The sequence below is a fragment of the Oncorhynchus gorbuscha genome, linkage group LG04 (assembly GCF_021184085.1).
Source record: "Oncorhynchus gorbuscha isolate QuinsamMale2020 ecotype Even-year linkage group LG04, OgorEven_v1.0, whole genome shotgun sequence".
Taxonomy (NCBI): Eukaryota; Metazoa; Chordata; class Actinopteri; order Salmoniformes; family Salmonidae; genus Oncorhynchus; species Oncorhynchus gorbuscha.
Genome location: NC_060176.1, coordinates 6,752,272 through 6,767,898, shown reverse-complemented (window position 1 = coordinate 6,767,898; position 15,627 = coordinate 6,752,272). Strand labels below are relative to the sequence as shown.

Genomic DNA, 15,627 nt, shown 5'->3' with positions numbered 1-15,627 from the left:
CCCTCCATTCCCCCTAGCCTCCTTCCTATCCCTCCATCCCCTCCCTATCACTCCATCACCTTACTACCCTCCATCCCTTACCTACCCTCCATCCCTTCCCTACCTACCCTCCATCCCCTTTGTATCCTCCATCCCCTCCCTCCCTACCTACCCTCCATCCCCTCCCTATCCCTCCATCCCCTCCCTCCCTACCTACCCTCCATCCCCTCCCTATCCCTCCATCCCGTCCCTACCCTCCATCCCCTCCCTATTCCTCCATCCCTTCCATTCCCCCTAGCCCCCTCCCTATCACTCCATCACCTTACTACCCTCCATCCCTTCCATCCCTCCCTACCTACCCTCCATCCCTTCCATCCCCTCCCTACCTACCCTCCATCCCCTCCCTGCAATCCCTCCCCGCCCCCACCCCCATTTTACTGACCCTTGTGTAACACTGCACATGGAGACTGACATGTCCTCTAGTCCCATACCCCTCCCTCACCTTGTCCTCTGGTCCCATACCCCTCCCTCACCTTGTCCTCTGGTCCCATACCCCTCCCTCACCTTGTCCTCTGGTCCCATACCCCTCCCTCACCCTTGTCATCTGGTCCCATACCCCTCCCTCACCCTTGTCCTCTGGTCCCATACCCCTCCCTCACCTTGTCCTCTGGTCCCATACCCCTCCCTCACCTTGTCCTCTGGTCCCAAACCCCTCCCTCACCTTGTCCTCTGGTCCCATACCCCTCTTTCATCTTGTCCTCTGGTCCCATACCCCTCCCTCACCTTGTCCTCTGGTCCCAAACCCCTCCCTCACCTTGTCCTCTGGTCCCATACCCCTCCCTCACCTTGTCCTCTGGTCCCAAGCCCCTCCCTCACCTTGTCCTCTGGTCCCATACCCCTCCCTCAACTTGCCCTCTGGTCCCAAACCCCTCCCTCACCTTGTCCTCTGGTCCCATACCCCTCCCTCACCTTGTCCTCTGGTCCCAAACCGATGTCTAAAGGCGTCCGCATGCTTCCCATCCGAAACAGTTCGGAACAGTTTGTGCATATATTACGACAACATTTTGTGATGTTTATGTTTGTTTTGGTCTTCGGCAAGGGTTTTTCGGCTGTTTGTGCACATGACATTTTTTCTTGAGGCAAGCTGAAGTTGGTGGCTGCAATCTATGCCCCTTCGTCAATGATTGGTCAACAGTAGACTCTTCAATTTAGAGACAACTTGTTTACATACCCCAAAAAATACTGGAGAAATACTGCACCAAGCATCTTAGTTAATGTCAAATTACTGGAGAAATACTGCACCAAACATCTTAGTTAGATGTAAAATTACTGGAGAAATACTGCACCAAACATCTTAGTTAGATGTAAAATTACTGGAGAAATACTGCACCAAACATCTTAAATTACTGGAGAAATACTACACCAAACATCTTAGTTAGACTGCGTGACTAAGATTTATCTCCTCTGCAAAAACGTCTAAATTAATGACAGATGTAATGAGTTATCTTAGTTTAATACTATTTTCAGGAAATGTATACTGGCTACGGCATCTCAAAATGGACAAACAGAATTATTGCGTTTTTTTTCTTGTTTTTCAACCGAAGGTCTTTTAAGGGAGTATGTGAGCACACTTGTTCTGTTCAGCTAGCCAAGTTCAGCTAGAAGCCAGCCGAGCTGAAGCATGCTGACACCTTAACAATCATTTTGCTGGGGTGGTCTTACAGACACAGGCTACTCCCTGCAGGCTCCTACAGCCAGCCTGATAATACGATTAGCTCAGTCCCAAACCCCCACTCAGACAAGCATGCTGGTCACATGGTAGAGAAACATGTAGGCACATATGCATGCACACACAGACACACGCTTATGTTGTGGACTCACACACACACGGTCCCACACAATCACGTACATACACCCTTATATTATACTGTATAACTACCATATAAACACACACATTCAAGAACACATCTAGAAACAATTACGAGCGTGCGCGCACGAACACACACACACACACACACACACACACACACACACACACACACACACACACACACACACACACACACACACACACACACACACACACACACACACACACACACACACACACACACACACACACACTGTTGTGGAAGGTAAGTGCCTCTGCAGCGGTGTGGGTGCTGACAGGGAGAAGGCTGAGCGTTAATATTACATGAGAAGACCCTGGGAGGGCAGAACACACACACTGTGGTTCCTCTGTCTGCATGAAACCTCCCCAGAGCACCATGTACTCCTGCTGTCTTCATTACCCTGCACGAGGATGATCCCTCACACTGTACTGCAACGCACCTCACTCACACACACACACACACACACACACACACACACACACACACACACACACACACACACACACACACACACACACACACACACACACACACACACACACACACACACACACACACACACACACACACACACACACACACACACACACACACACACACAGCGACAACAGAAAGCACTAACACAAACTCAACACATAACATATAGGCCTACAGGTACGTAGCAACGACGACAGAACAGAGGACACAAACATACAAGCACATGCTATGCTACTGTGCCAAACCCACTCAAAGCAAAGAAAACATCCTTTCATTTAGACACACTGTAGAACAACATTCTTCAACACACACACACACATATAAACAAAGGCAAAAGCCTTGCGAGAGGGTCGGTCATAGTAAACATCCTCTTCTCTCCTCTGCATTGAGACAACATCCCTACAGTGACCATCCCTCCCTATAGCGGACAGAGTCCATGCCTGGTTTTCTAGTGTATGGCCTGGCACTGGGGTGTCAGCCCCTCTCTGCTCTCCCTGCTCTGGACAGAACTCCACAGGGGAGGAAGGCTTTGGGACTGTCTCATAGGATCACTAGCACAGTCCTACAAGTCAGAGAGGAGACTGAGGAACTCCGGGATGGATCAACCTGCACTGAAGGAAGTTCATTCTTTAGATGCAGGACAGGACTAAATGTGTTTTTCATTTAGCAACAGTATGTACGGGCCAAAACACTTAACTATAATGAATTTAGGCCAAGGTATGTAAGAGATGACGCTACATGTTAAAAGAAAGAGTAAGGAGCTTTGATATACTTTGATATTTCAAAATGGCTGGAATGTATGATGTAACAAGTTTCATGAAAGAAGCATTGAAACAATAGTGGAAAGACTAGGTTTAATTCTGTGTTTAGCCTAGTTTCACAAATCAGACCTTTGCTTTACAAGTTCTACATTGTGTAAAAATAGGTTAGGTTATATCATATAAAGTAAGGCTAGGGCATATTACTAACTTAGTGATGTTAGTAGTAATCTCAGACGTGACAAATAAATAACACCTTTCAATATGAGAATAGGGAAAAGTTCAAATAAATAGGCCTAAGTCAGCTTCCAGTGATACAACAAATACTGTGGGTTTAAATGCTAATACTGTAGCTTCACTTCCTTGGTATATTTTGAAAATGTATGCTCAGTTTGTCACGCGTGCATTGGGGTACAGCTAGCAAGCAGCATTTTAGCCAAAGACTGTTATACTAGCTGTCTAGTCTGTGTTTTATATATGTGCAATAAGCATAAAACACACTTATATATAGAACTGTCAACTCAACCTCATTCTGAGAATTAAGGTAGACCACTTGATTTCAACATCTGAATAAAGTGGACAGGATAACATGCTGTTAAACAGTTGGAGACAGAAGGGTGTGTTCATAACAATTCACTAACAATTCACTAACACATGGACTTGAGAGATTGTTGATGAGACCTGTGTTAATTATCTATAGCCTAAAGCCTGTTACAACAAGTTAGTCATTATTAGTGAATGTGCATTCGTCATGGTTCTAGTCAAACTTGTAACAAAAAATAGCCTTTTCATAGACGGACTTGAAAGCCAGATCATTGATTATTGCAAAATAAATAGCAGGTTAAACTATTTTGATAAAATAATTAAATTATTATTGGATCTTATGCTTGTGGAAGGCTTACATTTAGCCTAAGTATAACTTCACAATCCCATTAGATTATTGCTGACTGTTTGAAATTAAGTGTCAAATTGTACAACAATGCTTATTCAGAGAAAACATGAGGTTAGGCAACAACACATCCGCCATGCTGACCCTCAACACGGGGCCCCTCAGGGGTGCATGCTTAGTTCCCTTCTGTACTCCCTGTTCACACGACTGTGTGGCCACACACGACTCCAACACCATCATTAAGTTTGCCGATGACACAACTGCTGGCCTGATCACCAATGATGATGAGACAGCCTATATTTAGGAGGTCAGAGACCTGCCAGTGTGGTGCCAGGACAATAACCTCTCCCTCAATGCGGGCAAGACAAAGGAGCTTATTGTGGACTACAGAAAACTGAAGGCCGAACACTCCCATTCACATCAACGGGGCTGTAGTGGAGTGGGTCAAAAGCTTGAAGTTCCTCTGTGTCAACATTTCTATGGACCTATCATGGTCCAAACACACCAACACTGTCATGAAGAGGGCAAGACAACGCCTCTTCCCTCAGGACGCTGAAGGATCCTAAAAACGTTCTACAGCTGTACCATTGAGAGCATCTCGACAAGCTGCATCACCTCTTGCTATGGCATCTGCTTGGCATACGACCGCATAGGGTAGTGCTAACGGCCCATTACATCACTAGGGTCGAACTCCCTGCCACCCAGGACCTCTATACCAGGTGGTGTCAGAGGAAGGCCTAAGAAATTGTCAAAGACCCAGCCACCTCAAATTGTCAAAGACCCAGCCACCCCAGTTCTGTTCCCTCTGCTACCGCACGGCAAACGGTAGTGGAGAGCCAAGTCTGGGACCAAAACATTCCTGAACAGCTTCTACCACCAAGCCATTAGAGTGCTAAATAGTTACCCAGACTATCTACATTGACCCTCTTTGTACTAACTCTTTTTGACTCTGTACACACACACTGGACTCTACCCACACATTCACACTGACACTCCAACACATACACATGAACACACACACTTACTCACACAACACGTATACACAGGCACATTGTCGCCACACAAACACTTACACACTCATCACAATCACTGCTGCTACTGTCTGTTATCTATCCTGTTGCATAGTCACTTTAACCCTACCTACATGTACATATTTACCTCAATTTCCTCATACACCTGCACAGACTCGGTACTGGTACCCCATGTATATAGCCAAGCTATAATTGGTCATTGTGTATTTATTAAATATTATATAATTATTTTTTATCCTGCATTGTTAGGAAGAGCCCGTAAGTAAGCATTTCACTGTTAGTCTACACCTGTTGTTTAAAATGTGATTTCATTTTGATTTGATTTGCTGTTTATGTTGGCCAATCAAAGCGGCATATAGGCTCAATGTGTAGCAAGTGGAGTGAGTTCACTAATGCAATGCAAGTTAGCAAAATGGGAAGTAGTAGGCTACAAGGAGCAACCAACAGATATGTAGGCTGTTGTTTGATCTGAATGGGGTTGGGGAGAAAGCACAGCATGTGGCCTCAATTAGCCCAGCTAGCTAGCTTCTCTAGGCTACTCCAGTCAAGACCGGCACTGTTATATGGGATGATAAATAACATTGTGGCTGCTACAAGTTAGCTAGTCTTGGCTGTAACCGAGTTGGCGCCTTGACGTCTCTTTCTTTCAGTCCGTCTACTCACTCCCATTTCACAAACACCGCCCCCTCTGCAGCTGCAGCTATAGAGCACCGGCCTCTCTCCCTCACGCAGCAGTACTCAGGTTAAAAACTTTTAAAAAGATATAATAATAATGAATATCTGACAAACATTCAATCTACTATTCTAATAGTGAAATGATTTCAAACCTCCATCTCTAGTGTTCAACATCAGGCCCAATTGGTTTCCTGAGTATGAACCATACAGACCCGGTTCAGCCCAACCCTCCTGACAGATGTCTATTCTCCCTCATTAACATCTGCAACACACTATCTCTCACAAACAGAGCAAAATCCATTATCTGTTACTGCCATTTCTACATGCAGCTCCCGAGCTCATATAATCATTAATCATGAAGCAAGGAAGCAGGCAGGGAGACAATATAGTCGGTCATTATGTTGTTCTCAGCCCTGCTCGCTTAATGAGATTATGAAACTAGTGTCTCTCTCTATCCCTGGTTGGTTCAATTCACAGCTTCCATAACCGCCCTGGTGATGACCTGAGTGACGATATACACATTCCTCCTCCCTGCCTCCCAGCTTGTCTGCATGTCTCCCTGCCTCCCAGCTTGTCTGCATGTCTCCCTGCCTCCCAGCTTGCCTGTATGTCTTCCTGCCTCCCAGCTTGCCTGCATGTCTCCTTGCCTCCCAGCTTGCCTGCATGTCTCCCTGCCTCCCAGCTTGCCTGCATGTCTCCCTGCCTCCCAGCTTGCCTGCATGTCTCCTTGCCTCCCAGCTTGCCTGCATGTCTCCTTGCCTCCCAGCATGTCTCCTTGCCTCCCAGCATGTCTCCTTGCCTCCCAGCATGTCTCCTTGCCTCCCAGCTTGCCTGCATGTCTCCTTGCCTCCCAGCTTGCCTGCATGTCTCCTTGCCTCCCAGCTTGCCTGCATGTCTCCTTGCCTCCCAGCTTGCCTGCATGTCTCCTTGCCTCCCAGCTTGCCTGCATGTCTCCCTGCCTCCCAGCTTGCCTGCATGTCTCCTTGCCTCCCAGCATGTCTCCTTGCCTCCCAGCATGTCTCCTTGCCTCCCAGCTTGCCTGCATGTCTCCTTGCCTCCCAGCTTGCCTGCATGTCTCCTTGCCTCCCAGCTTGCCTGCATGCCTGCTCCTTGCCTCCCAGCTTGCCTGCATGTCTCCTTGCCTCCCAGCTTGCCTGCATGTCTCCTTGCCTCCCAGCTTGCCTGCATGTCTCCTTGCCTCCCAGCTTGCCTGCATGTCTCCTTGCCTCCCAGCTTGCCTGCATGTCTCCTTGCCTCCCAGCTTGCCTGTATGTCTCCTTGTCTCCCAGCTTGCCTGCATGTCTCCTTGCCCCCCAGCTTGCCTGTATGTCTCCCTGCCTCCCAGCTTGCCTGCATGTCTTCCTGCCTCCCAGCTTGCCTGCATGTCTCCTTGCCTCCCAGCTTGCCTGCATGTCTCCTTGCCTCCCAGCTTGCCTGCATGTCTCCTTGCCTCCCAGCTTGCCTGCATGTCTCCTTGCCTCCCAGCTTGCCTGCATGTCTCCCTGCCTCCCAGCTTGCCTGCATGTCTCCCTGCCTCAAAGCTTGCCTGCATGTCTCCTTGCCTCCCAGATTGCCTGCATGTCTCCCTGCCTCCCAGTTTGCCTGCATGTTTCCTTGCCTCCCAGCTTGCCTGTATGTCTCCCTGCCTCCCAGCTTGCCTGTATGTCTTCCTGCCTCCCAGCTCGCCTGCATGTCTCCCTGCCTCCCAGCTTGCCTGCATGTCTCCCTGCCTCCCAGCTTGTCTGCATGTCTTCCTGCCTCAAAGCTTGCCTGCATGTCTTCCTGCCTCAAAGCTTGCCTGCATGTCTTCCTGCCTCAAAGCTTGCCTGCATGTCTCCCTGCCTCCCAGCTTGCCTGCGTGCCTCCCTGCCTCCCAGCTTGCCTGCATGTCTCCCTGCCTCAAAGCTTGCCTGCATGTCTCCCTGCCTCCCAGCTTGCCTGTATGTCTTCCTGCCTCCCAGCTTGCCTGCATGTCTCCTTGCCTCCCAGCTTGCCTGCATGTCTCCCTGCCTCCCAGCTTGCCTGCATGTCTCCCTGCCTCCCAGCTTGCCTGCATGTCTCCCTGCCTCCCAGCTTGCCTGCATGTCTCCTTGCCTCCCAGCATGTCTCCTTGCCTCCCAGAATGTCTCCTTGCCTCCCAGCATGTCTCCTTGCCTCCCAGCTTGCCTGCATGTCTCCTTGCCTCCCAGCTTGCCTGCATGTCTCCTTGCCTCCCAGCTTGCCTGCATGTCTCCTTGCCTCCCAGCTTGCCTGCATGTCTCCTTGCCTCCCAGCTTGCCTGCATGTCTCCTTGCCTCCCAGCTTGCCTGCATGTCTCCTTGCCTCCCAGCTTGCCTGCATGTCTCCCTGCCTCCCAGCTTGCCTGCATGTCTCCTTGCCTCCCAGCATGTCTCCTTGCCTCCCAGCATGTCTCCTTGCCTCCCAGCTTGCCTGCATGTCTCCTTGCCTCCCAGCTTGCCTGCATGTCTCCTTGCCTCCCAGCTTGCCTGCATGTCTCCTTGCCTCCCAGCTTGCCTGCATGTCTCCTTGCCTCCCAGCTTGCCTGTATGTCTCCTTGTCTCCCAGCTTGCCTGCATGTCTCCTTGCCCCCAGCTTGCCTGTATGTCTCCCTGCCTCCCAGCTTGCCTGCATGTCTTCCTGCCTCCCAGCTTGCCTGCATGTCTCCTTGCCTCCCAGCTTGCCTGCATGTCTCCTTGCCTCCCAGCTTGCCTGCATGTCTCCTTGCCTCCCAGCTTGCCTGCATGTCTCCCTGCCTCAAAGCTTGCCTGCATGTCTCCTTGCCTCCCAGATTGCCTGCATGTCTCCCTGCCTCCCAGTTTGCCTGCATGTTTCCTTGCCTCCCAGCTTGCCTGTATGTCTCCCTGCCTCCCAGCTTGCCTGTATGTCTTCCTGCCTCCCAGCTCACCTGCATGTCTCCCTGCCTCCCAGCTTGCCTGCATGTCTCCCTGCCTCCCAGCTTGTCTGCATGTCTTCCTGCCTCAAAGCTTGCCTGCATGTCTTCCTGCCTCAAAGCTTGCCTGCATGTCTTCCTGCCTCAAAGCTTGCCTGCATGTCTCCCTGCCTCCCAGCTTGCCTGCATGTCTCCTTGCCTCCCAGCTTGCCTGCATGTCTCCTTGCCTCCCAGCTTGCCTGCATGTCTCCCTGCCTCCCAGCTTGCCTGCATGTCTCCTTGCCTCCCAGCATGTCTCCTTGCCTCCCAGCATGTCTCCTTGCCTCCCAGCTTGCCTGCATGTCTCCTTGCCTCCCAGCTTGCCTGCATGTCTCCTTGCCTCCCAGCTTGCCTGCATGTCTCCTTGCCTCCCAGCTTGCCTGCATGTCTCCTTGCCTCCCAGCTTGCCTGCATGTCTCCTTGCCTCCCAGCTTGCCTGCATGTCTCCTTGCCTCCCAGCTTGCCTGCATGTCTCCTTGCCTCCCAGCTTGCCTGCATGTCTCCTTGCCTCCCAGCTTGCCTGTATGTCTCCTTGTCTCCCAGCTTGCCTGCATGTCTCCTTGCCCCCCAGCTTGCCTGTATGTCTCCCTGCCTCCCAGCTTGCCTGCATGTCTTCCTGCCTCCCAGCTTGCCTGCATGTCTCCTTGCCTCCCAGCTTGCCTGCATGTCTCCTTGCCTCCCAGCTTGCCTGCATGTCTCCTTGCCTCCCAGCTTGCCTGCATGTCTCCTTGCCTCCCAGCTTGCCTGCATGTCTCCCTGCCTCCCAGCTTGCCTGCATGTCTCCCTGCCTCAAAGCTTGCCTGCATGTCTCCTTGCCTCCCAGATTGCCTGCATGTCTCCCTGCCTCCCAGTTTGCCTGCATGTTTCCTTGCCTCCCAGCTTGCCTGTATGTCTCCCTGCCTCCCAGCTTGCCTGTATGTCTTCCTGCCTCCCAGCTCGCCTGCATGTCTCCCTGCCTCCCAGCTTGCCTGCATGTCTCCCTGCCTCCCAGCTTGTCTGCATGTCTTCCTGCCTCAAAGCTTGCCTGCATGTCTTCCTGCCTCAAAGCTTGCCTGCATGTCTTCCTGCCTCAAAGCTTGCCTGCATGTCTCCCTGCCTCCCAGCTTGCCTGCGTGCCTCCCTGCCTCCCAGCTTGCCTGCATGTCTCCCTGCCTCAAAGCTTGCCTGCATGTCTCCCTGCCTCCCAGCTTGCCTGTATGTCTTCCTGCCTCCCAGCTTGCCTGCATGTCTCCTTGCCTCCCAGCTTGCCTGCATGTCTCCCTGCCTCCCAGCTTGCCTGCATGTCTCCCTGCCTCCCAGCTTGCCTGCATGTCTCCCTGCCTCCCAGCTTGCCTGCATGTCTCCTTGCCTCCCAGCATGTCTCCTTGCCTCCCAGAATGTCTCCTTGCCTCCCAGCATGTCTCCTTGCCTCCCAGCTTGCCTGCATGTCTCCTTGCCTCCCAGCTTGCCTGCATGTCTCCTTGCCTCCCAGCTTGCCTGCATGTCTCCTTGCCTCCCAGCTTGCCTGCATGTCTCCTTGCCTCCCAGCTTGCCTGCATGTCTCCTTGCCTCCCAGCTTGCCTGCATGTCTCCTTGCCTCCCAGCTTGCCTGCATGTCTCCCTGCCTCCCAGCTTGCCTGCATGTCTCCTTGCCTCCCAGCATGTCTCCTTGCCTCCCAGCATGTCTCCTTGCCTCCCAGCTTGCCTGCATGTCTCCTTGCCTCCCAGCTTGCCTGCATGTCTCCTTGCCTCCCAGCTTGCCTGCATGTCTCCTTGCCTCCCAGCTTGCCTGCATGTCTCCTTGCCTCCCAGCTTGCCTGTATGTCTCCTTGTCTCCCAGCTTGCCTGCATGTCTCCTTGCCCCCAGCTTGCCTGTATGTCTCCCTGCCTCCCAGCTTGCCTGCATGTCTTCCTGCCTCCCAGCTTGCCTGCATGTCTCCTTGCCTCCCAGCTTGCCTGCATGTCTCCTTGCCTCCCAGCTTGCCTGCATGTCTCCTTGCCTCCCAGCTTGCCTGCATGTCTCCCTGCCTCAAAGCTTGCCTGCATGTCTCCTTGCCTCCCAGATTGCCTGCATGTCTCCCTGCCTCCCAGTTTGCCTGCATGTTTCCTTGCCTCCCAGCTTGCCTGTATGTCTCCCTGCCTCCCAGCTTGCCTGTATGTCTTCCTGCCTCCCAGCTCACCTGCATGTCTCCCTGCCTCCCAGCTTGCCTGCATGTCTCCCTGCCTCCCAGCTTGTCTGCATGTCTTCCTGCCTCAAAGCTTGCCTGCATGTCTTCCTGCCTCAAAGCTTGCCTGCATGTCTTCCTGCCTCAAAGCTTGCCTGCATGTCTCCCTGCCTCCCAGCTTGCCTGCGTGCCTCCCTGCCTCCCAGCTTGCCTGCGTGTCTCCCTGCCTCCCCAGCTTGCCTGCGTGTCTTCCTGCCTCAAAGCTTGCCTGCATGTCTCCCTGCCTCCCAGCTTGCCTACATGTCTCCCTGCCTCCCAGCTTGCCTACATGTCTCCCTGCCTCCCAGCTTGCCTGCATGTCTCCCTGCCTCAAAGCTTGCCTGCATGTCTCCCTGCCTCCCAGCTTGCCTGCATGTCTCCCTGCCTCAAAGCTTGCCTGCATGTCTCCCTGCCTCAAAGCTTGCCTGCATGTCTCCCTGCCTCAAAGCTTGCCTGCATGTCTCCCTGCCTCCCAGCTTGCCTGCATGTCTCCCTGCCTCAAAGCTTGCCTGCATGTCTCCCTGCCTCCCAGCTTGCCTGCATGTCTCCCTGCCTCCCAGCTTGCCTGCATGTCTCCTTGCCTCCCAGCTTGCCTGCATGTCTCCCTGCCTACCAGCTTGCCTGCATGTCTCCCTGCCTCCCAGCTTGCCTGCATGTCTCCTTGCCTCCCAGCTTGCCTGCATGTCTCCTTGCCTCCCAGCATGTCTGCATGTCTTCCTGCCTCAAAGCTTGCCTGCGCATGTCTTCCTGCCTCAAAGCTTGCCTGCATGTCTTCCTGCCTCAAAGCTTGACTGCATGTCTTCCTGCCTCAAAGCTTGCCTGCATTGCTTCCTGCCTCAAAGCTTGCCTGCGCATGTCTTCCTGCCTCAAAGCTTGCCTGCATGTCTTCCTGCCTCAAAGCTTGACTGCATGTCTCCCTGCCTCCCAGCTTGCCTGCATGTCTTTTTGCCTCAAAGCTTGCCTGCATGTCTCCCTGCCTCAAAGCTTGTCTGCATGTCTCCCTGCCTCCCAGCTTGCCTGCATGTCTCCTTGCCTCCCAGCTTGCCTGCATGTCTCCCTGCCTCCCAGCTTGCCTGCATGTCTCCCTGCCTCCCAGCTTGCCTGCATGTCTCCTTGCCTCCCAGCTTGCCTGTATGTCTCCCTGCCTCCCAGCTTGCCTGCATGTCTCCCTGCCTCCCAGCTTGCCTGCATGTCTCCCTGCCTCCCAGCTTGCCTGCATGTCTCCCTGCCTCCCAGCTTGCCTGCATGTCTCCCTGCCTCCCAGCTTGCCTGCATGTCTCCCTGCCTCCCAGCTTGCCTGCATGTCTCCCTGCCTCCCAGCTTGCCTGTATGTCTTTCTGCCTCCCAGCCAGTCAGCTTGCCAGTCTTCCTGACTCCCAGCCTGCCTGCCTTCTTCCTGTCTCCAAGCCTGGCTGCCTGTCTTTCTTCGCCTCAGATATTACATGAGCTCACACTGGGTGTGGCTTACAGTATAACAACACAGTTTCATTGTACAGGGGGAAGGGTACTGCATACAGTATATACTAAATCCCTATATCCACTAGTATCTGTCATAACCTAGCTGTCCTATTTTCAACAAGCTAGCCGAAATGCTAACAGGAGCAGTTGTTGCTCCTTCCTGTCTGTATGTGTCGTGAATTTTAAAATGAACTTTGAGCTGCCATCTTGGCAGCTACTATTTTATGAGCAGCTATGTCTGTCAAGCTGGCAGCTGCTAGCAGATAGTCAACGAGCTATTCTATTGTGCTCCAGAAATGAATGGGCAGTAAGGAAGCCAAGCCGTAAAGGAGAATTGACAGTGTGACACAACTTGCTTTAGACAGGATGCAGAGCAAAAACAAAATGGTAGATTTAATGTGGAAGGCCACTGAAATTACTTTTCAAAAGAAATACAACACCGTGGCCCTATATCATGCCATACAGCTGTGGTGTTATAAGGGCATAGTGAGGCATATGAGAACAAGGTCAGTGAGACACCTACCCGATCTTGGCCTTCTGTTTGGGCTTGGACGAGGGCACAATGCGGGCCTTCTTGGAGGCCTTGGTCCTGGTCTTGTTGCCACGGTCCCTCTCCCTGTCTCTGTCTCTGTCCCTCTCCCTCTCTCTCCTGTGGGCCGAGGAGCTCCCAGAGGGGAAGCTCTCTGGACTCATAACCCTGGGGATGTTCTTCTCTCCTCTCTCCCGGGCCTTAGCAATGGCCTCATGGATGATCCTGTTAGCCTTCTGCTGCTTGTCCTCCCCAGCCTCCTCCATCAGTTGCTGCTGCTGCTCCCTCTGCTCCTTCACCAGCCTCTGCTGGGCCCGCTTCTCCAACGACGAGTTGTAGGAGGACGAAGACGAGGAGGATGAGCTGCTCTTCATCGGGGGGCTGAGGACCCGCGCTGCTGTGTGGCTGTTGGGACCATTAGCATTCTTGTTCTTGGGAGGCTGAAGAGGAGAGAGAGGAGGGGGGATATTAATCAGACTGAGGGAACACATATACCAACAGGATGATGTCATTATAACATACATACATCTGCATTAATAGCAAGACTGGAAAGAGCTGTGTATTACAAAGGACTCTCGCCCTGATCTTAATGTCATTTCCTGCGAAGTGGATGATCTTGTGGTCGTTAACACACACACACACACACACACACACACACACACACACACACACACTAATCCCCCCCACTATGCTCATGTTCTCATGTTGCCAAACCAAACCTACATTCCTGAATCTCAGACTGAATAGTTAGATCATTTAGCTCCTAGTTCTCACATTCCCCTTCAGTTAACCCTCCACAGCCTCTCTCACACATCATCTTCACCTTCAGTTAACCCTCCACAGCCTCTATCACACATCATCTTCCCCCTGAGTTAACCCTCCACAGCCTCTCCCACACATCATCTTCCCCTTCAGTTAACCCTCCACAGCCTCTCCCACACATCATCTTCACCTTCAGTTAGCCCTCCACAGCCTCTCTCACACATCATCTTCCCCCTGAGTTAACCCTCCACAGCCTCTCTCACACATCATCTTCCCCCTCAGTTAACCCTCCACAGCCTCTCTCACACATCATCTTCCCCTTCAGTTAACCCTCCACAGCCTCTCTCACACATCAACTTCCCCCTGAGTTAACCCTCCACAGTCTCTCTCACACATCATCTCCCCCCTGAGTTAACCCTCCACAGCCTCTCTCACACATCAACTTCCCCCTGAGTTAACCCTCCACAGCCTCTCTCACACATCAACTTCCCCCTGAGTTAACCCTCCACAGCCTCTCTCACACATCATCTTCCCCTTCAGTTAACCCTCCACAGCCTCTCTCACACATCATCTTCCCCTTCAGTTAACCCTCCACAGCCTCTATCACACATCATCTTCCCCCTGAGTTAACCCTCCACAGCCTCTCTCACACATCATCTTCCCCCTGAGTTAACCCTCCACAGCCTCTCTCACACATCAACTTCACCCTGAGTTAACCCTCCACAGCCTCTCTCACACATCAACTTCCCCCTGAGTTAACCCTCCACAGCCTCTCTCACACATCATCTTCCCCTTCAGTCAACCCTCCACAGCCTCTCTCACACATCATCTTCCCCTTCAGTTAACCCTCCACAGCCTCTCTCACACATCATCTTCCCCCTCAGTTAACCCTCCACAGCCTCTCTCACACATCATCTTCCCCTTCAGTTAACCCTCCACAGCCTCTCTCACACAGCATCTTCCACCTGAGTTAACCCTCCACAGCCTCTCTCACACATCAACTTCCCCCTGAGTTAACCCTCCACAGCCTCTCTCACACATCATCTTCCCCCTCAGTTAACCCTCCACAGCCTCTCTCACACATCATCTTCCCCCTCAGGAACAGAAGTGTGAAATGTACCATATCAGCTTTGCTGCCTGGAATGAGAGTCAAGCCACCCAGTCAGGCTCAATAAGGAAATGTTGTAAACACAAAGGAATGGGATTACAAAAGTGAATCAGTGAAGCGCTGAAAGACCCCATGTGCATAACAATCAAGCTGTATACTTACACTGCTGCTTAGTGACGTGGGGAGAGAGACATTGACAGAGAAAGACTAGAAATGATGAAGCAACATGCTATGAGCTATGTGTAGTTTGTAGTCGTAGCCTATAGCAGTAGCTGACAGAGGAGAGACATACTCAGAAATCAGCCTTCTCAGGAAGCTTAATAACTCATCATTTCCAAGAAATGGCAGATGAGGAAAAGTATGCATTTTCATTGCACTCTAAGGCCGTATGATATCAATGTGATTGTCGAAAGTTACACTGATCGATCTAGAAAACAGAACACTGAAAACAACAGCCAGCTGGTCTAGAAAACCCACACAGCAGAAGTCACAACAACACTGTTAGCTAGTTGGCTGTACCTCTCTTATTAGACCCTCTAAGACTTGATAATGATATAGCCTTGACATAGCCTTGATAATGATATAGCCTTGACATAGGCTTGATAATGATATAGTCTTGACATAGGCTTGATAATGATATAGCCTTGACATAGGCTTGATAATGATATAGTCTTGACATAGGCTTGATAATGATATAGCCTTGACATAGCCTTGATAACGATATAGCCTTGACATAGGCTTGATAATGATATAGTCTTGACATAGGCTTGATAATGATATAGCCTTGACATAGGCTTGATAATGATATAGTCTTGACATAGGCTTGATAATGATATAGCCTTGACATAGGCTTGATAATGATATAGCCTTGACATAGGCTTGATAATGATATAGTCTTGACATAGGCTTGATAATGATATTGTCTTGACATAGGCTTGATAATGATATAGCCTTGAC

General features: G+C 51.5%; 1 protein-coding gene across 7 annotated transcripts in view; it reads right to left on the bottom strand.

The window, feature by feature from the left end:
* chd9 (chromodomain helicase DNA binding protein 9) overlaps nt 1–15,627 on the bottom strand; it is a 143,217-nt gene that overhangs the window by 82,267 nt on the left and 45,323 nt on the right. For all 7 annotated transcript variants that reach the window (XM_046345638.1, XM_046345640.1, XM_046345641.1 and 4 more), the window contains one exon: nt 12,795–13,240. In XM_046345638.1, coding sequence (XP_046201594.1) covers nt 12,795–13,240 — 446 coding nt within the window. The remainder of the gene's footprint in view (nt 1–12,794; nt 13,241–15,627) is intronic.